Genomic DNA, 14,139 nt, shown 5'->3' on the forward strand with positions numbered 1-14,139 from the left:
AGGACTGTCATTTAGAGACGTTCACTTGGGGTACATACAATAGTTTTTGTCTGGGGATACCAGACAACGCATACCAAGTGAGTTTCTGAGCAGTTGGCTCAGTCGAGGTGTGTCATCACCTCCTGAAAGTCCCGAGTTGAACGCCTCCTGGCCGTATGATTCCTGTAAATGTCACAAAGTAGAGCATACGGTGTTTCCTTTGATAAACTAGGTGTAGATAAGAAGTCAGACCAAGTGGAATGGGGGCTTTATAAAAGATAGAGTAGTCAGTTTTTCTTAAACGCTCACATTTAATGATCCTGCGTGCAGCCTCACCTTTTATTAAGGATATCCAATACTTATTGGAAAAGCGAAGAGTTTTGTAATTGCATAAACATGTATTCACACCCACGGAGAAAATGTTAGAAAGTAATATCTTCTTGTCCCAGCATGCAACACCTCAATAACTCAATGTTTTGATACATGACAAGCTCTCTTTCCACTGTATAAGACAGAGTGAGGAAGGTCATGTTGTTATGTAGTACTCACTGAACTCCCTCAGGATTTCTCAGACAGTTATGCTGTTCTCTGTCTGAGCTGGGTCCAGATATGTGTATGGTATGGTCAGCTGAGTGTTTCTTTCTGCAATCTCACTACTCAGTTTGGACAGATCTTTCTGAAATTGCTCAATAAAGATCTTCACACGTTCCTGGAACCGGTCTTTGGGCCTTTCACCGACGAAAACCTATAAAATTACATAAACAAAAAGTTACATTTCTAGTGACTTCCTTAAAAAGTGAAACCCTGTGAATACCTTCCGGATGAGCTCCATCTACACTGAACAAATTTAAATAACACTTTTGTTTTTGCTCCTATTTTTAATGAGCTGAACTCAAACATCTAAGACTTTTCCCATGTAAAGGTCTATTTCTCTAAAACAATGTTCACAAAAATGTCTAAATCTGTATTAGTGAGCACTTCTCCTTTGCCGAGATAATCCGTCCACCTCACAGGTGTGGCATATCAAGATGCTGATTAGACAACTGGACTTTTGCATGAGTGTGCTCAAGGCTGGCCACAATAATAGGATCCTTTAAAATGTGCAACTATTGTAAACACTGTGAATTTCGTGTGCTTATTTATGCGCCTCCCTTACCCTGTTGAAGGCTTTCCAATGTGTTCCCCCCGGGAGAGAGGTAGACCACGCCCTCTTTTCTCTTCGTCAGGATTGATTCAATTCAATTATATTTAGATAGCACCAAATACAACACATTCATCTCAAGGCATTTTTACAGAGGAAAACCCAACAATTCCACATGAACAAGCATAGGGGACAGTGGGAAGGAAAAACTCCCTTTCAAAAGGAATAAACCTGCAAAACCACATTCAGAAGTCGCCCCTTTTTGCTCTTCTGGTTTGGGGATAGAAAGAGAGAAAAATATAAGCCAGAGACCTGCAGACGTGATGGGGACAGGAGGCTCGGACCATGAGCTTCTAATTCCACTGTTGGAGGTTTTGCAGGAAGGCACAGAGACAATAACCGTGTTGGTGATATATTTACAGTTACCACACAAATCCAAACACCTCCCAACCAACAACAGTTACACAACAACAAATTACTGAGTAGCACTTACCAAAAACACACAGTGAAACCAAGGCAGGTACATTGATAGAGTGTGTGTGTGTGTGTGTGTGTGTGTGTGTGTGTGTGTGTGTGTGTGTGTGTGTGTGTGTGTGTGTGTGTGTGTGTGTGTGTGTGTGTGTGTGTGTGTGTGTGTGTGTGTGTGTGTGTGAAAATAAAGATAATGTTATATTTGATACAAAATACAATGCTTGAAATGGTGAAACTGAGAAGTGTGGTACCAAATGTCCTCTCAGGGGTCACTACACTGGTGGTGGCCACGTTCCCCACTGGTGGGGCGGTCCCATGGGTTCCTCCGTCCCTTTGTGTTACATTAATTGGATAAAAAAGTGCTATATAAATAAAGTGGATTGATTTGGCAATGATAGATGCCCATTTTGAATATAATGCCAACAAAAAGATGTTTGAAAAAGCAAAAAGCAAAATAAAAACTTAATCATGGCTAAACACTGAAAAATGTTCAAGATGTACCAGCATGTTTTGTTCGCAATGACAGCTGATGAAACCTGTCTGGCTTCACAGGCAGTTTTTAACTCCACTCTGCGAGTGATGAGAGCAGATAACATCCAGGGTGGAGTTTTTATATGTAGAAATATCTGCTCTCACCACTCTGCGAGTGGTGAGAGCAGATATTACCTGGACTATTCACCAGTCCATCACAGGGCAAACACAGAAAGACACACGACCTCATAAATACACTCACATACAAACCTTCCAGCAATTTACGATTTTCAATTCACCCAACGAATTATTTTGGAAATTTGAAAAGACGAATCAACCAGGAGAACATGAAAACACTGCACAGCAAGGACCATAAACACAGACTCAAATCATTGATATTCTCACCTTGAAGCAAGAATACTAACCACTGTCCCATTAGTAGTATCGTCTCTGTGAGATTTACTCTTTGCAATGTTTTCATCAGCTTTGTGGGGAAAGTAGTGGGGCACTACTATCCCTCAGACCAGAATGTGGTTGAAGACACTGAGCTCCAACATTGAATCATTGAGGTTTTCACACGTTGCTTCTTGGAAAAACAAGGTCAGTCTTAGAAATTTTCTTTTTTTTTTCTGACAAAATCCAATAATAACACTGTCTATTATCATTATTCCCCATCAACACTCTTTAATGTGCAATACTGTTCAGAGTAGATTAGAGTAGAGTAAAGTAGACGATTAGATTAGATTAGATTAGATTTTGTCCCATACGGAGGAAATTCTGGTTTGCACCAGCAAGAAAGATCTGTCCAAACTGAGTAGTGAGAAAAGCCTTGTATTTCTTTTATGTTGATTTTTTTTTTCCCTATCGGGGACTTTTTCCCATTTAAAGAAAATGTACCACATCCAAAGTAAACCATTTGGCTCATTACCAGGAAGATAGATTTATCTATGTTGCATTTATTACAAATAAATTTGGAAAGTGGTTTATGCAACAGCTGAAAGAAAAAAAAAGTGGGATCTGCATGACTCAATGAAAAAGACGCATAAAAAGAATCAAAAACGTCTACGGCTTCTGCAGGACACGGCACAATTCCAAATTACACGTCCATTATAAAAATAGATTATAAAGAAATAACATCAATGATGTGGTTAAAGAAATGCTGTTTTATTCTTTCATTTGAAGGGCTATTTTCAGTAAGCAAGTCTTTTTGCATCAAATGCACATTATAAGAACTGTTATTTAATCAAAAGTGTTTCTTTCATTCATTGGTATCTCTTACTGTTGGTTGCTTCAGGCATTTACATTAAATCCATATGGTGTTCAGCTGTTTGGTAAACGTTTGTTCAACTTTTGTTTGGAGTGTTTGGGAAGGTTTGTTTGCAGTGCATGGGAAATAAACTATTCAAAACCAGTCAAAATAAGTGCTTGTGTTATTGCTCTTATTGCCTGCCTTCTGCTTCATATTCAGGACGGTTTGCAGTTGTTCAGATCTGGAATGATTTCTTTTCCCCAAAAACAAACTACAATGGCGTACTGAATCGAAATATAGTTCTACAATTTCTTGCTTATAATTCAGTACAATTATATTTTTGTTTATATACCATGAAATATGACACAGTTATCTCAAGGTACTTTAACAGAAGAAATCCCAACTATTCCACATGAATGAGCATAGGGGATATTTTCTCTCTCAAATCAAGGTTTTGGGCCAAATTTAGCCTTTGTTATAAAATAACTTCTGTTATATCTAAGAATAGAGCCTAATACAGGACCTTTTGGAACTACATACTTCAGTTTGAGGAGCTGAAGAGTAATCATGAACATGAATAAAGTAGAATCCGTCTGATAAATATGATGGAAACCAGTTCAGTACCTATAAGCCTGATGATATGTTTCGGTCTCTGGAGTAGGATGTTATGATCAATAGTTTTCAAATGCAGCTCTGAGATCTAAAGGAACAAGAACAGAGACAAGTCCTTGTTCTGAGGCCATAAGAAGATCCTTACACTTTGTCCAGAGATTAACTCTAAAACCTGACTGAAAAGATGCAAATAGTGCTTAAATGGTCACATAGCTGACTTGCTACAACCTTTTCCAGGATTTTAGAAAATATATATAACATTAATTGATAGTAGGATCATTTCCCCCACCCCAAGGGAGGACCTTCATTGATGTGAATAAAAAGGTATATTTTCAGTTACCCCCCCCAAAAAATAAATTGATAAAACAATCTCTCTCATGCCACTCTATTTTGTCTACCGCATCTCAAATTGTATTAAGGTCTCTGCATTTTTCTATTGACATTGTGAAATGCGCAGGTTGGAAGAACTCAGATATTTCAATTGGGTGAAAACACAGTGACAACATTTTGCAATTGTGGCTCATCACAATTGCAGGTCAGTAGCATACTGCCTCACGTCCAGCTTCTGCTTCACAGAAACACAACAGCTTCACCAGAATAGGTAGAAGCATTTAGATGAGGAGCGGTATTCATTTTCGATTATTTGGCCATATGCACTCTGACCCGCAACCCAAGGTTGCCATGGTTACTGTTTAAGGGTCGTCTCTTTTTTCATTTAGGCATCAAAATAGTAAATACTAGCAAATGGTGACATCACTCTCAGCCAATATTCATGACTTCTCAGCATCAAAGAGGAAGCAGCAGCTAGAAAAAGCACATAAGCTTTCTACTCTGTGGAACGGACTGGCAAACTGACAAGTCAGATAGAAATGATATAAAACAATTATTATCATGTTTTTTTTACCTGTGACCAACTGTGTTGAGCTGCGGCCACTCTGCCCGTGTTTAAATTATATGTCCACCCATCAACACAGCCTCACAGGGTGTAACAGGGAGTAACTTATGGGATGGGTTGAAGGGTGAGTCAACTAATTATTTAGCAAAGGATATGAACATGTGTTTTGTTTTATATTTTTCCCCGCAACTAATTTCCAAAGATTTCACATAAACCTTTTTCACATTGTAACTATGGGGCATGGTGTGCAGCAAACAATGTATTTATTACATTTTGGAACGGAGCTATCGCTTAACAAAATGTGGAAAAAGTGAAACCCTGTGAATACCTTCCGGATGAGCTCCATCTACACTGAACAAATTTAAATAACACTTTTGTTTTTGCTCCTATTTTTCATGAGCTGAACTCAAACATCTAAGACTTTTTCCATGTAAAGGTCTATTTCTCTGAAACAATGTTCACAAAAGTGTCTAAATCTGTATTAGTGAGCGCTTCTCCTTTGCCGAGATAATCCGTCCACCTCACAGGTGTGGCATATCAAGATGCTGATTAGACAACAGGACTTTTGCATGAGTGTGCTCAAGGCTGGCCACAATAATAGGATCCTTTAAAATGTGCAACTATTGTAAACACTGTGGATTTCGTGTGCTTATTTATGCGCCTCCCTTACCCTGTTGAAGGCTTTCCAATGTGTTCCCCCCGGGAGAGAGGTAGACCACGCCCTCTTTTCTCTTCGTCAGGATTGATTCAATTCAATTATATTTAGATAGCACCAAATACAACACATTCATCTCAAGGCATTTTTACAGAGGAAAACCCAACAATTCCACATGAACAAGCATAGGGGACAGTGGGAAGGAAAAACTCCCTTTCAAAAGGAATAAACCTGCAAAACCACATTCAGAAGTCGCCCCTTTTTGCTCTTCTGGTTTGGGGATAGAAAGAGAGAAAAATATAAGCCAGAGACCTGCAGACGTGATGGGGACAGGAGGCTCGGACCATGAGCTTCTAATTCCACTGTTGGAGGTTTTGCAGGAAGGCACAGAGACAATAACCGTGTTGGTGATATATTTACAGTTACCACACAAATCCAAACACCTACCAACCAACAACAGTTACACAACAACAAATTACTGAGTAGCACTTACCAAAAACACACAGTGAAACCAAGGCAGGTACATTGATAGAGTGTGTGTGTGTGTGTGTGTGTGTGTGTGTGTGTGTGTGTGTGTGTGTGTGTGTGTGTGTGTGTGTGTGTGTGTGTGTGTGTGTGTGTGTGTGTGTGTGTGTGTGTGTGTGTGTGTGAAAATAAAGATAATGTTATATTTGATACAAAATACAATGCTTGAAATGGTGAAACTGAGAAGTGTGGTACCAAATGTCCTCTCAGGGGTCACTACACTGGTGGTGGCCACGTTCCCCACTGGTGGGGCGGTCCCATGGGTTCCTCCGTCCCTTTGTGTTACATTAATTGGATAAAAAAGTGCTATATAAATAAAGTGGATTGATTTGGCAATGATAGATGCCCATTTTGAATATAATGCCAACAAAAAGATGTTTGAAAAAGCAAAAAGCAAAATAAAAACTTAATCATGGCTAAACACCGAAAAATTTTCAAGATGTACCAGCATGTTTTGTTCGCAATGACAGCTGGTGAAACCCGTCTGGCTTCACAGGCAGTTTTTAACTCCACCCTGGATGTTATCTGCTCTCACCACCCGCAGAGGTGAACCTCAGTCCTTAAATACACCGACGCATCACAGCATCTGCATCATTCCTGTTTCCTTTTCAAAAGTATTTGAGGTCTTTGACTTTATATTCTGTTGTCATGGCTGAATACAAACTAGAGGTGACCACAGGCGACTTGAAACATGCAGGCACGCTGGACTACATACACGCCACCTTGTTTGGAACAGAGGGCCAGAGTGAACAAACCGAACTGAACAACTTCGGCTTTGATGCTGTCAGGGGGGCGGTAAGTTCAAGAAACATTTTTAACTGTGATTTCTCAAGTTAGGTCGATCACACTTGCATGCGAGAGTATTATTTGTCTCTGTGATGAGTAGTAGGTTAGCTTTTACAGTCATCACTGCAGAAAGGAAATATGAAGAAAAGTAGCATTAACAAATCTTAAAAATCAAGAATACTGTATCAAGGTAAAAAGCAGCTTTGAAAATAAGTTGGATAAGTGTTTGGATGCTATTGTACCAGTACTTCGTAAGAAATGATATTCAACTTATACCCTCTAATTCATCAGCTCTAAATCGAAAAAGAAAAAAGGATTCGGTAAGTTGCTTGGAGATCAGATTGGGGCTCTTAACTCATTCTGTGCTTCCAGGAAGCTGATAGAAGTCAATGAATTTTAACAAAGGTTGATTCTAATTATGAAAACTTGGTAAGTAATGAACTAGTAAAACATTTTGAAGAAAATATCAAAACCTTGCCTGTTGATTCATTGAACCTAAATAAGTAGCATATAGTTTAGTTTGGATTTCTTTGTTTTCCATTTGCCAAAAATTCACTCAGTCACAGTGTGGCCCTCTGAGGTGGACATTCCAGAGAGTTTCACAATGAGCAAGGCTGCCCATCCCTTCACAGATTATTGCATCACTCTTTTCGGTGGTTTACAGGATTTCATAATTTCTTACATTAATTGATGGGTGAGCTCATCGGGGGCCTGGTGATTTGTCTGTGTGTTTCTCATTCATGTCTTCCTGCTCAAGCACTTAAGATTTAATTTGATGGTTCATTGTGAAACTCTACAGAGGCCTGACCAACCCATTCATGTGAACCATTTTTCCTTATATTTGTACAACTTTGCATCTTGATTTGCCACACCTGTGAGGTGGGTGGATTATCTTGGCAAAGGAGGAGTGCTCACAAACACAGATTTAAACAAATTTGTGAACAATATTCGAGAGAAATTGGCCTTTTGTGTACATAGAAAAAGTCTTAGCTCTTTGAATTCAGGTCAAGAAAAATTGGAGCGAAAACAAAATTATGAATTGCATTTATATTGTTGTTCAGTGTAGGATGGTATCTCCCCAGGGCACTAGTTGTAACAAACTCTTTATTCTATAACTCAACCACCTCTTTTAAAAAAAGTTTGTAAAAAGTAGATCGGATTTTATTTTGTTTTTTTATTCATACATGTATTAACTCTGATTTCCAGACAAGGACCTATACCATTAAAACTGCCGCGTCGCTGGGAAAACTTCTGCTGCTCAAAGTGGAAAAAGATCCTTTTTTCATTCTCCCTGAAAATCAGTGGTATTGCTCCAAAATTGTGGTGGCCACCCCAGAAGGAGAAGCCATTCTGTTCCCCTGCTACAGATGGATCACCAGGGGTGAACTGGTGGAGCTGAGAGGAGGGAGAGGTGGGCTTCAGCTTCAACATAGATCATTTGTCTGACAATTTCAAATATTTGTACAGAATTTTGTTGAGTCCATTCTGAATTTGGGGTGGGGGTCGTTTCCTCTCCAGCCATGAAGGTTTTTGAGGAGGACCACCCCTTGCTGACTGACCACCGGAAAAAAGAGTTGATCACCAAAAAGGACCTGTACCAGTGAGTTGACACGTGTGCAGTAAACACACACATCCAGCTGTGGTTTGTTTCAGGAGCTTGTCATGACAGATTTTCATGCGATGTCCTTCTTTTCAGATGGGCGATTACTGATGAGAAAATACCACATCACATTCATTACACGGACATCGCTGAGCTCCCGGCAGAGGTCCAGTTCTCTCTGTCCAGACTGAAGGAGATGGGCCTCACAAAAGGCTTAACGTGAGTCAGTAATTAAAATTTGACCTCTGCATTAACTTGTAAGAGCAAAACCTTCTTCTGAAACATGATCATCAATACTTTTTTACTGAATACATATCTATTTGCAATGTCCTTCCTTCCTCAGCGCTGTTGAATTACAATTTAAAGGGATGGCTGGATCTACTGAACAATGGGCGAGCTTTGAAAACATAAAGGACATCTTCTGCTGTCAAAAGACTCCAATGTCAGGTAGAAAGCAATTAACACTGTGTCAAAGATCTTGATCTTTATCAGGTGACCGGCCTGACAGATCTGTCAGGAAAAACAAACTATAACATTCTACCAATCACATTGATTGTGATGCTGTGCAAAAGAGAGTTACTGTTTTTGTCTTTTTAAACTTAGAAACAGAAAATAAAACGCTGTGAAAAACGGTGTTTTTAATTCCTGCCATAACAGACTACAAAATCGTCAGTTCTTTTTTCCCCCCTCCCATCCAGAGTACGTTGCAGAGCACTGGATGGAAGATGACTTTTTCGGATACCAGTTTCTGAATGGAACGAATCCAGGTCAAATCAAGAAGTGCTCTGAACTTCCTCTGAACTTTCCCGTCACAGAGGACATGGTGAAGCCGTTCCTGCAGCAGGGAAGCTCCCTTAAGAAGGAAATGGAGGTATGAAAGATGAGCAGATTTCAGTATTAAAGCTCTTTGTAGGTTTAGTTTTTATTCTCTAACACTGATTTTTATTGCCTGAAAAAGGTATGTCTTGTATTCTTCATAAATGACTGTTGTTCAACATTCAAATTTAAATATGCTGTCTCCTGACATCTGATTGACTACAGTTCTCTGTGTTTTTGACGAAAAATAGAAAGGAAATATATTCCTCTGTGACCAGAAGATAATGGACAAAATACCCACAAAGGAGTATGGAGGGACAACTCTGCAGACAGCTTCTGGTTTTTGTTTGTTCTACATGAACCCGGAGAACAAACTGATGCCCATTGCAATACAGGTATTTCACTGATTGAGCAAATAAAAGGGACTGTGTACATATACAGTGGGGCAAAAAAGTATTTAGTCAGCCACCGATTGTGCAAGTTCTCCCACTTAAAATGATGACAGAGGTCTGTAATTTTCATCATAGGTACACTTCAACTGTGAGAGACAGAATGTGAAAAAAAAATCCAGGAATTCACATTGTAGGAATTTTAAAGAATTTATTTGTAAATTATGGTGGAAAATAAGTATTTGGTCACTTCAAACAAGAAAGATCTCTGGCTCTCACAGACCTGTAACTTCTTCTTTAAGAAGCTCTTCTGTCCTCCACTCGTTACCTGTATTAATGGCACCTCTTTGAACTCGTTATCTGTATAAAAGACACCTGTCCACAACCTCAAACAGTCAGACTCCAAACTCCACTATGGCCAAGACCAAAGAGCTGTCGAAGGACACCAGGAAAAGAATTGTAGACCTGCACCAGACTGGGAAGAGTGAATCTACAATAGGCAAGCAGCTTGGTGTGAAAAAATCAACTGTGGGAGCAATTATCAGAAAATGGAAGACATACAAGACCACTGATAATCTCCCTCGATCTGGGGCTCCACGCAAGATCTCATCCCGTGGGGTCAAAATGATCATGAGACCGGTGAGCAAAAATCCCAGAACCACACAGGGGGACCTGGTGAATGACCTGCAGAGAGCTGGGACCAAAGTAACAAAGGTTACCATCAGTAACACACCACGCCGACAGGGAATCAAATCCTGCAGTGCCAGACGTGTCCCCTTGCTTAAGCCAGTGCATGTCCAGGCCCGTCTGAAGTTTGCCAGAGAGCACATGGATGATACAGCAGAGGATTGGGAGAATGTCAAGTGGTCAGATGAAACCAAAATAGAACTTTTTGGTATAAACACAACTCGTCGTGTTTGGAGGAAGAAGAATACTGAGTTGCATCCCAAGAACACCATACCTACTGTGAAGCAAGGGGGTGGAAACATCATGCTTTGGGGCTGTTTTTCTGCTAAGGGGACAGGACGACTGATCCGTGTTAAGGAAAGAATGAATGGGGCCATGTATCGTGAGATTTTGAGCCAAAACCTCCTTCCATCAGTGAGAGCTTTGAAGATGAAACGTGGCTGGGTCTTCCAGCATGACAATGATCCCAAACACACCGCCCGGGCAACCAAGGAGTGGCTCCGTAAGAAGCATTTGAAAGTCCTGGAGTGGCCTAGCCAGTCTCCAGACCTCAACCCCATAGAAAATCTGTGGAGGGAGTTGAAAGTCTGTGTTGCTCGGCGGCAGCCCCAAAACATCACTGCTCTCGAGAAGATCTGCATGGAGGAATGGGCCAAAATACCAGCTACTGTGTGTGCAAACCTGGTAAAGACCTATAGTAATCGTTTGACCTCTGTTATTGCCAACAAAGGTTATATTACAAAGTATTGAGTTGAATTTTTGTTATTGACCAAATACTTATTTTCCACCATAATTTACGAATAAATTACTTAAAAATCCTACAATGTGAATTCCTGGATTTTTTTTTCACATTCTGTCTCTCACAGTTGAAGTGTACCTATGATGAAAATTACAGACCTCTGTCATCATTTTAAGTGGGAGAACTTGCACAATCGGTGGCTGACTAAATACTTTTTTGCCCCACTGTACCTGTGTACATAGATTCTTCTGCTTCCTCAACGACAACACTGCACCATTGACCTGGAAGCTTTTGTACTTGCACTGCACTTAATGCATTTTTCTGTATAATATCTTATTCCAGTTGAGTCAACAGCCCTCTGCGCAGAACCCCATCTTCCTGCCCAGCGACTCGGAGACAGACTGGCTGCTGGCCAAGATATTTGTCAAAAGTGCCGATACATTGGAATATCAGGCAGTCTGTCACCTCATGGGAACCCATTTTTTGGCAGAAGTCTTTGCTGTTGCTGCTCTCCGCAGCTTTCCTGTCATTCATCCCCTCTACAAGGTCCGATAATACGTGTTACAGCAGAGCTGGCAAAATGACATATACTGAAAGAAAACCAGTTTAGGTCATTTTGAATCTTTGTCTGATTATGACGATATGATTTTGGCATTTATTTGGTCAATTTTGATTCCATCCTCTGTCCCTACAGTTGCTGATCCCACACTTTCGGTTCACTCTGCACATCAACACTCTGAGTCGTACCATCCTCTTTGGACCGGAAGGAGCTTTGAATACTGTAGGAACGCATGAATACATGTTGCAGAAAATTACCATTGAAATATGGATTATATCACAGTTGTTTTGCTTTGTATCTATTTTATCAGAGTACACTAGGATATGAGGGGATGACAGAGCTTATCCGGAGAGGTCTGTCCAAAATGACCTACAGCTCCCTCTGTCTGCCAGACAACATCACTGCACGAGGACTGCACTTGGTTGCTAACTATTACTACAGAGATGACGGACTGAAGCTGTGGGACACCATCAGCAGGTCTCAAAAATCAAATTAACTCATTAAAAAAAAATGTTGCCACATTGCAAAGAGATCAGCGTCAATGAGAGAAAGCACCTTTGAGATACTCCACACTATTTGGCATGTGTACAAATCGTTACGGCCGCAATGGGATTATGTGCAATCTTCCAAAAATTGGGTTATCCCGTTTGGAAATAAAAAGAAATGTGTAGAATGCTTGGAAGAGTAATGTCAAATCAAATGGATCTGTTTGTTCCAGCTTCGTGAGAAAAGTAGTGGAGCACTACTATCCCTCTGACAGTGATGTGGTAAAAGACACTGAGCTGCAGGATTGGATCAATGAGATATTCACACATGGCTTCCTGGCAAACAAACTCGCAGGTCAGTTCCACAAATGGTCCCATTTTGACAATGAAACCCTAAAATATCACTGTGGTGTTCACTTATTTCTTGCGAACCATGATTGAATTAACAATGACTGTGCTGCCAACAGGCTTTCCAACAGGGTTTAATACTGTTGAGGAAGTTGTCAAGTTCATCACCATGCTCATCTTCAATGTAACAGTTCAGCATGCTGCACTCAACAATGGACAGGTGGGACACTACTGCAGTATCTAGCAGATCTGCTTCATCCATTATCTTTTGATATACTTCTGATATACTGTCGTTTTCCTCAGAAAGCTGTTTGCATGACTTAAAAATGAATATTCAGTCTTACACACTAACAAAGGTTTAAATTCTATTCTAGTTTGACTTCCTTTCCTGGATGCCCAATGGCCCGCTCCTGACACGCAAACCTCCTCCAACCACCAAGGGGCAGTCAAGCATCCAGACAATTTTGGAGACTTTCCCAAACGTCGGAGAGACCGTCACCATTGCAGCAGTGGTTGTGGTGCTCTCAGAGAAATACTCTGATGTGGTCAGTGACTGATGAACACACTCACAAAGCTGGCTGATTGTGACAAAGACAAATACAGAATGTTGATGTGCTGGGGGAAAACACCTGTATTTGTTCTTGAATATCTTTACAGGTTCTCTTGGGTGCTTACACTGACGACTTGTTCCAGGAGTCGGCCCTGAAGCAGATGATCAAGGAATTTCAAGCAGATCTGCTCAGCTTGACTGACACTATCGCAGCAAGAAATGCTAAACTTGAACTACCTTACACATATCTGAGCCCAACTGAGATTGAAAACAGTGTAACCATCTAAGAAACTTGGGAGGAGCCCAAATTAACAGTTTAACCGACCGTTTACACGTTAGTTTGGTTGTTGTTGTTTTTTGTTCTAGGAGGTGTGTGGATTTATTTTAGATATAGGGATTGAAACTCATATTACTGGTTGAACAGAGAGTAAAAGGTTGCCTGGCACATGTCTAAAGAGAGTATCTATTCATTTTCGATCCTGCTTTATCCTGTTCGGAGTTGCTGGAAACGATCCCAGCTAACTATGGACAAGGTTAAGGATTACCCTGCAGAGGTCACCAGTCCATCACAACACAACTCTTGCCACCCTGAGTTCAGATGTCTGAACATCAAACTTTCACTCACGTCCTGATATCTGGGGAAATTATTGAGAAATATGCAAATCTGGTTTCTTAACTGAGGTGGCACAGTGGGCTTAGGGGCCTTTCTATGTTGGAGTTTGGATGTAAAGGTGACAGTTTTCTATAGATATTACGGCTTCCTCATGTAGTCGATTTTGACACATTTGTCAAGTGGGGTGAAGTGGTACAAACGTTGATTGTTTCGTATTCGAGCAGCATAAGAAAACTTCTCCTTTCTGCCCTGTGGCTTCTGTGTTGAGCTGGCTGCAAGCCAAGATCATCATTAGAAACACAGATTCAAACGAATAGAATACAGTACATCATATAGTACATCACTTGTTGCTCAATCTCTTTATAGCAGTCGTCTTTGTTGTTGCAGCTCTGTCGCTTCTCTGGAAACTGTCTTCTCTGTAAGGTATGATTACACGTTTGAAATGACAGAGCTGATAAATCAGTCAGAATGTACGTTTTACTCATTGATTGGCTTTGTCATGTAAAACCAGCTTTTTTCTCCCGAAAGGTTGTCCTACCTACAATTAAAAGATGATTCATTACTCTGAT

At 40.4% G+C, this 14,139-nt stretch overlaps 1 protein-coding gene across 1 annotated transcript; it reads left to right on the forward strand.

Moving 5' to 3' along the window:
- The first annotated feature begins 6,553 nt into the window (after positions 1-6,553).
- Positions 6,554-14,137, forward strand: LOC308126105 (hydroperoxide isomerase ALOXE3-like). Its single transcript, XM_080490234.1, has 14 exons — positions 6,554-6,793; positions 7,991-8,195; positions 8,303-8,384; positions 8,481-8,603; positions 8,728-8,831; positions 9,083-9,255; positions 9,452-9,595; positions 11,358-11,561; positions 11,710-11,796; positions 11,885-12,051; positions 12,293-12,414; positions 12,527-12,627; positions 12,782-12,952; positions 13,065-14,137. The coding sequence occupies exons 1-14, from the start codon at positions 6,647-6,649 to the stop codon at positions 13,242-13,244; spliced, it is 2,010 nt and encodes a 669-aa protein (XP_080346360.1). The 5' UTR covers positions 6,554-6,646; the 3' UTR covers positions 13,245-14,137.
- The last annotated feature ends 2 nt before the right edge of the window (positions 14,138-14,139 follow it).

Source organism: Lipophrys pholis, assembly GCF_963383615.2.
Source record: "Lipophrys pholis genome assembly, chromosome: 21".
NCBI lineage: Eukaryota > Metazoa > Chordata > Actinopteri > Blenniiformes > Blenniidae > Lipophrys > Lipophrys pholis.

Coding starts and splice junctions, on each gene's coding strand:
- LOC308126105 (XM_080490234.1), top strand. CDS start 6,647: ATGGCTGAATACAAACTAGAGGTGACCACAGGCGACTTGAAACATGCA. Junction 6,794..7,990: donor TTGATGCTGTCAGGGGGGCG/GTAAGTTCAAGA, acceptor TCTGATTTCCAG/ACAAGGACCTATACCATTAA. Junction 8,196..8,302: donor GGAGCTGAGAGGAGGGAGAG/GTGGGCTTCAGC, acceptor TTTCCTCTCCAG/CCATGAAGGTTTTTGAGGAG.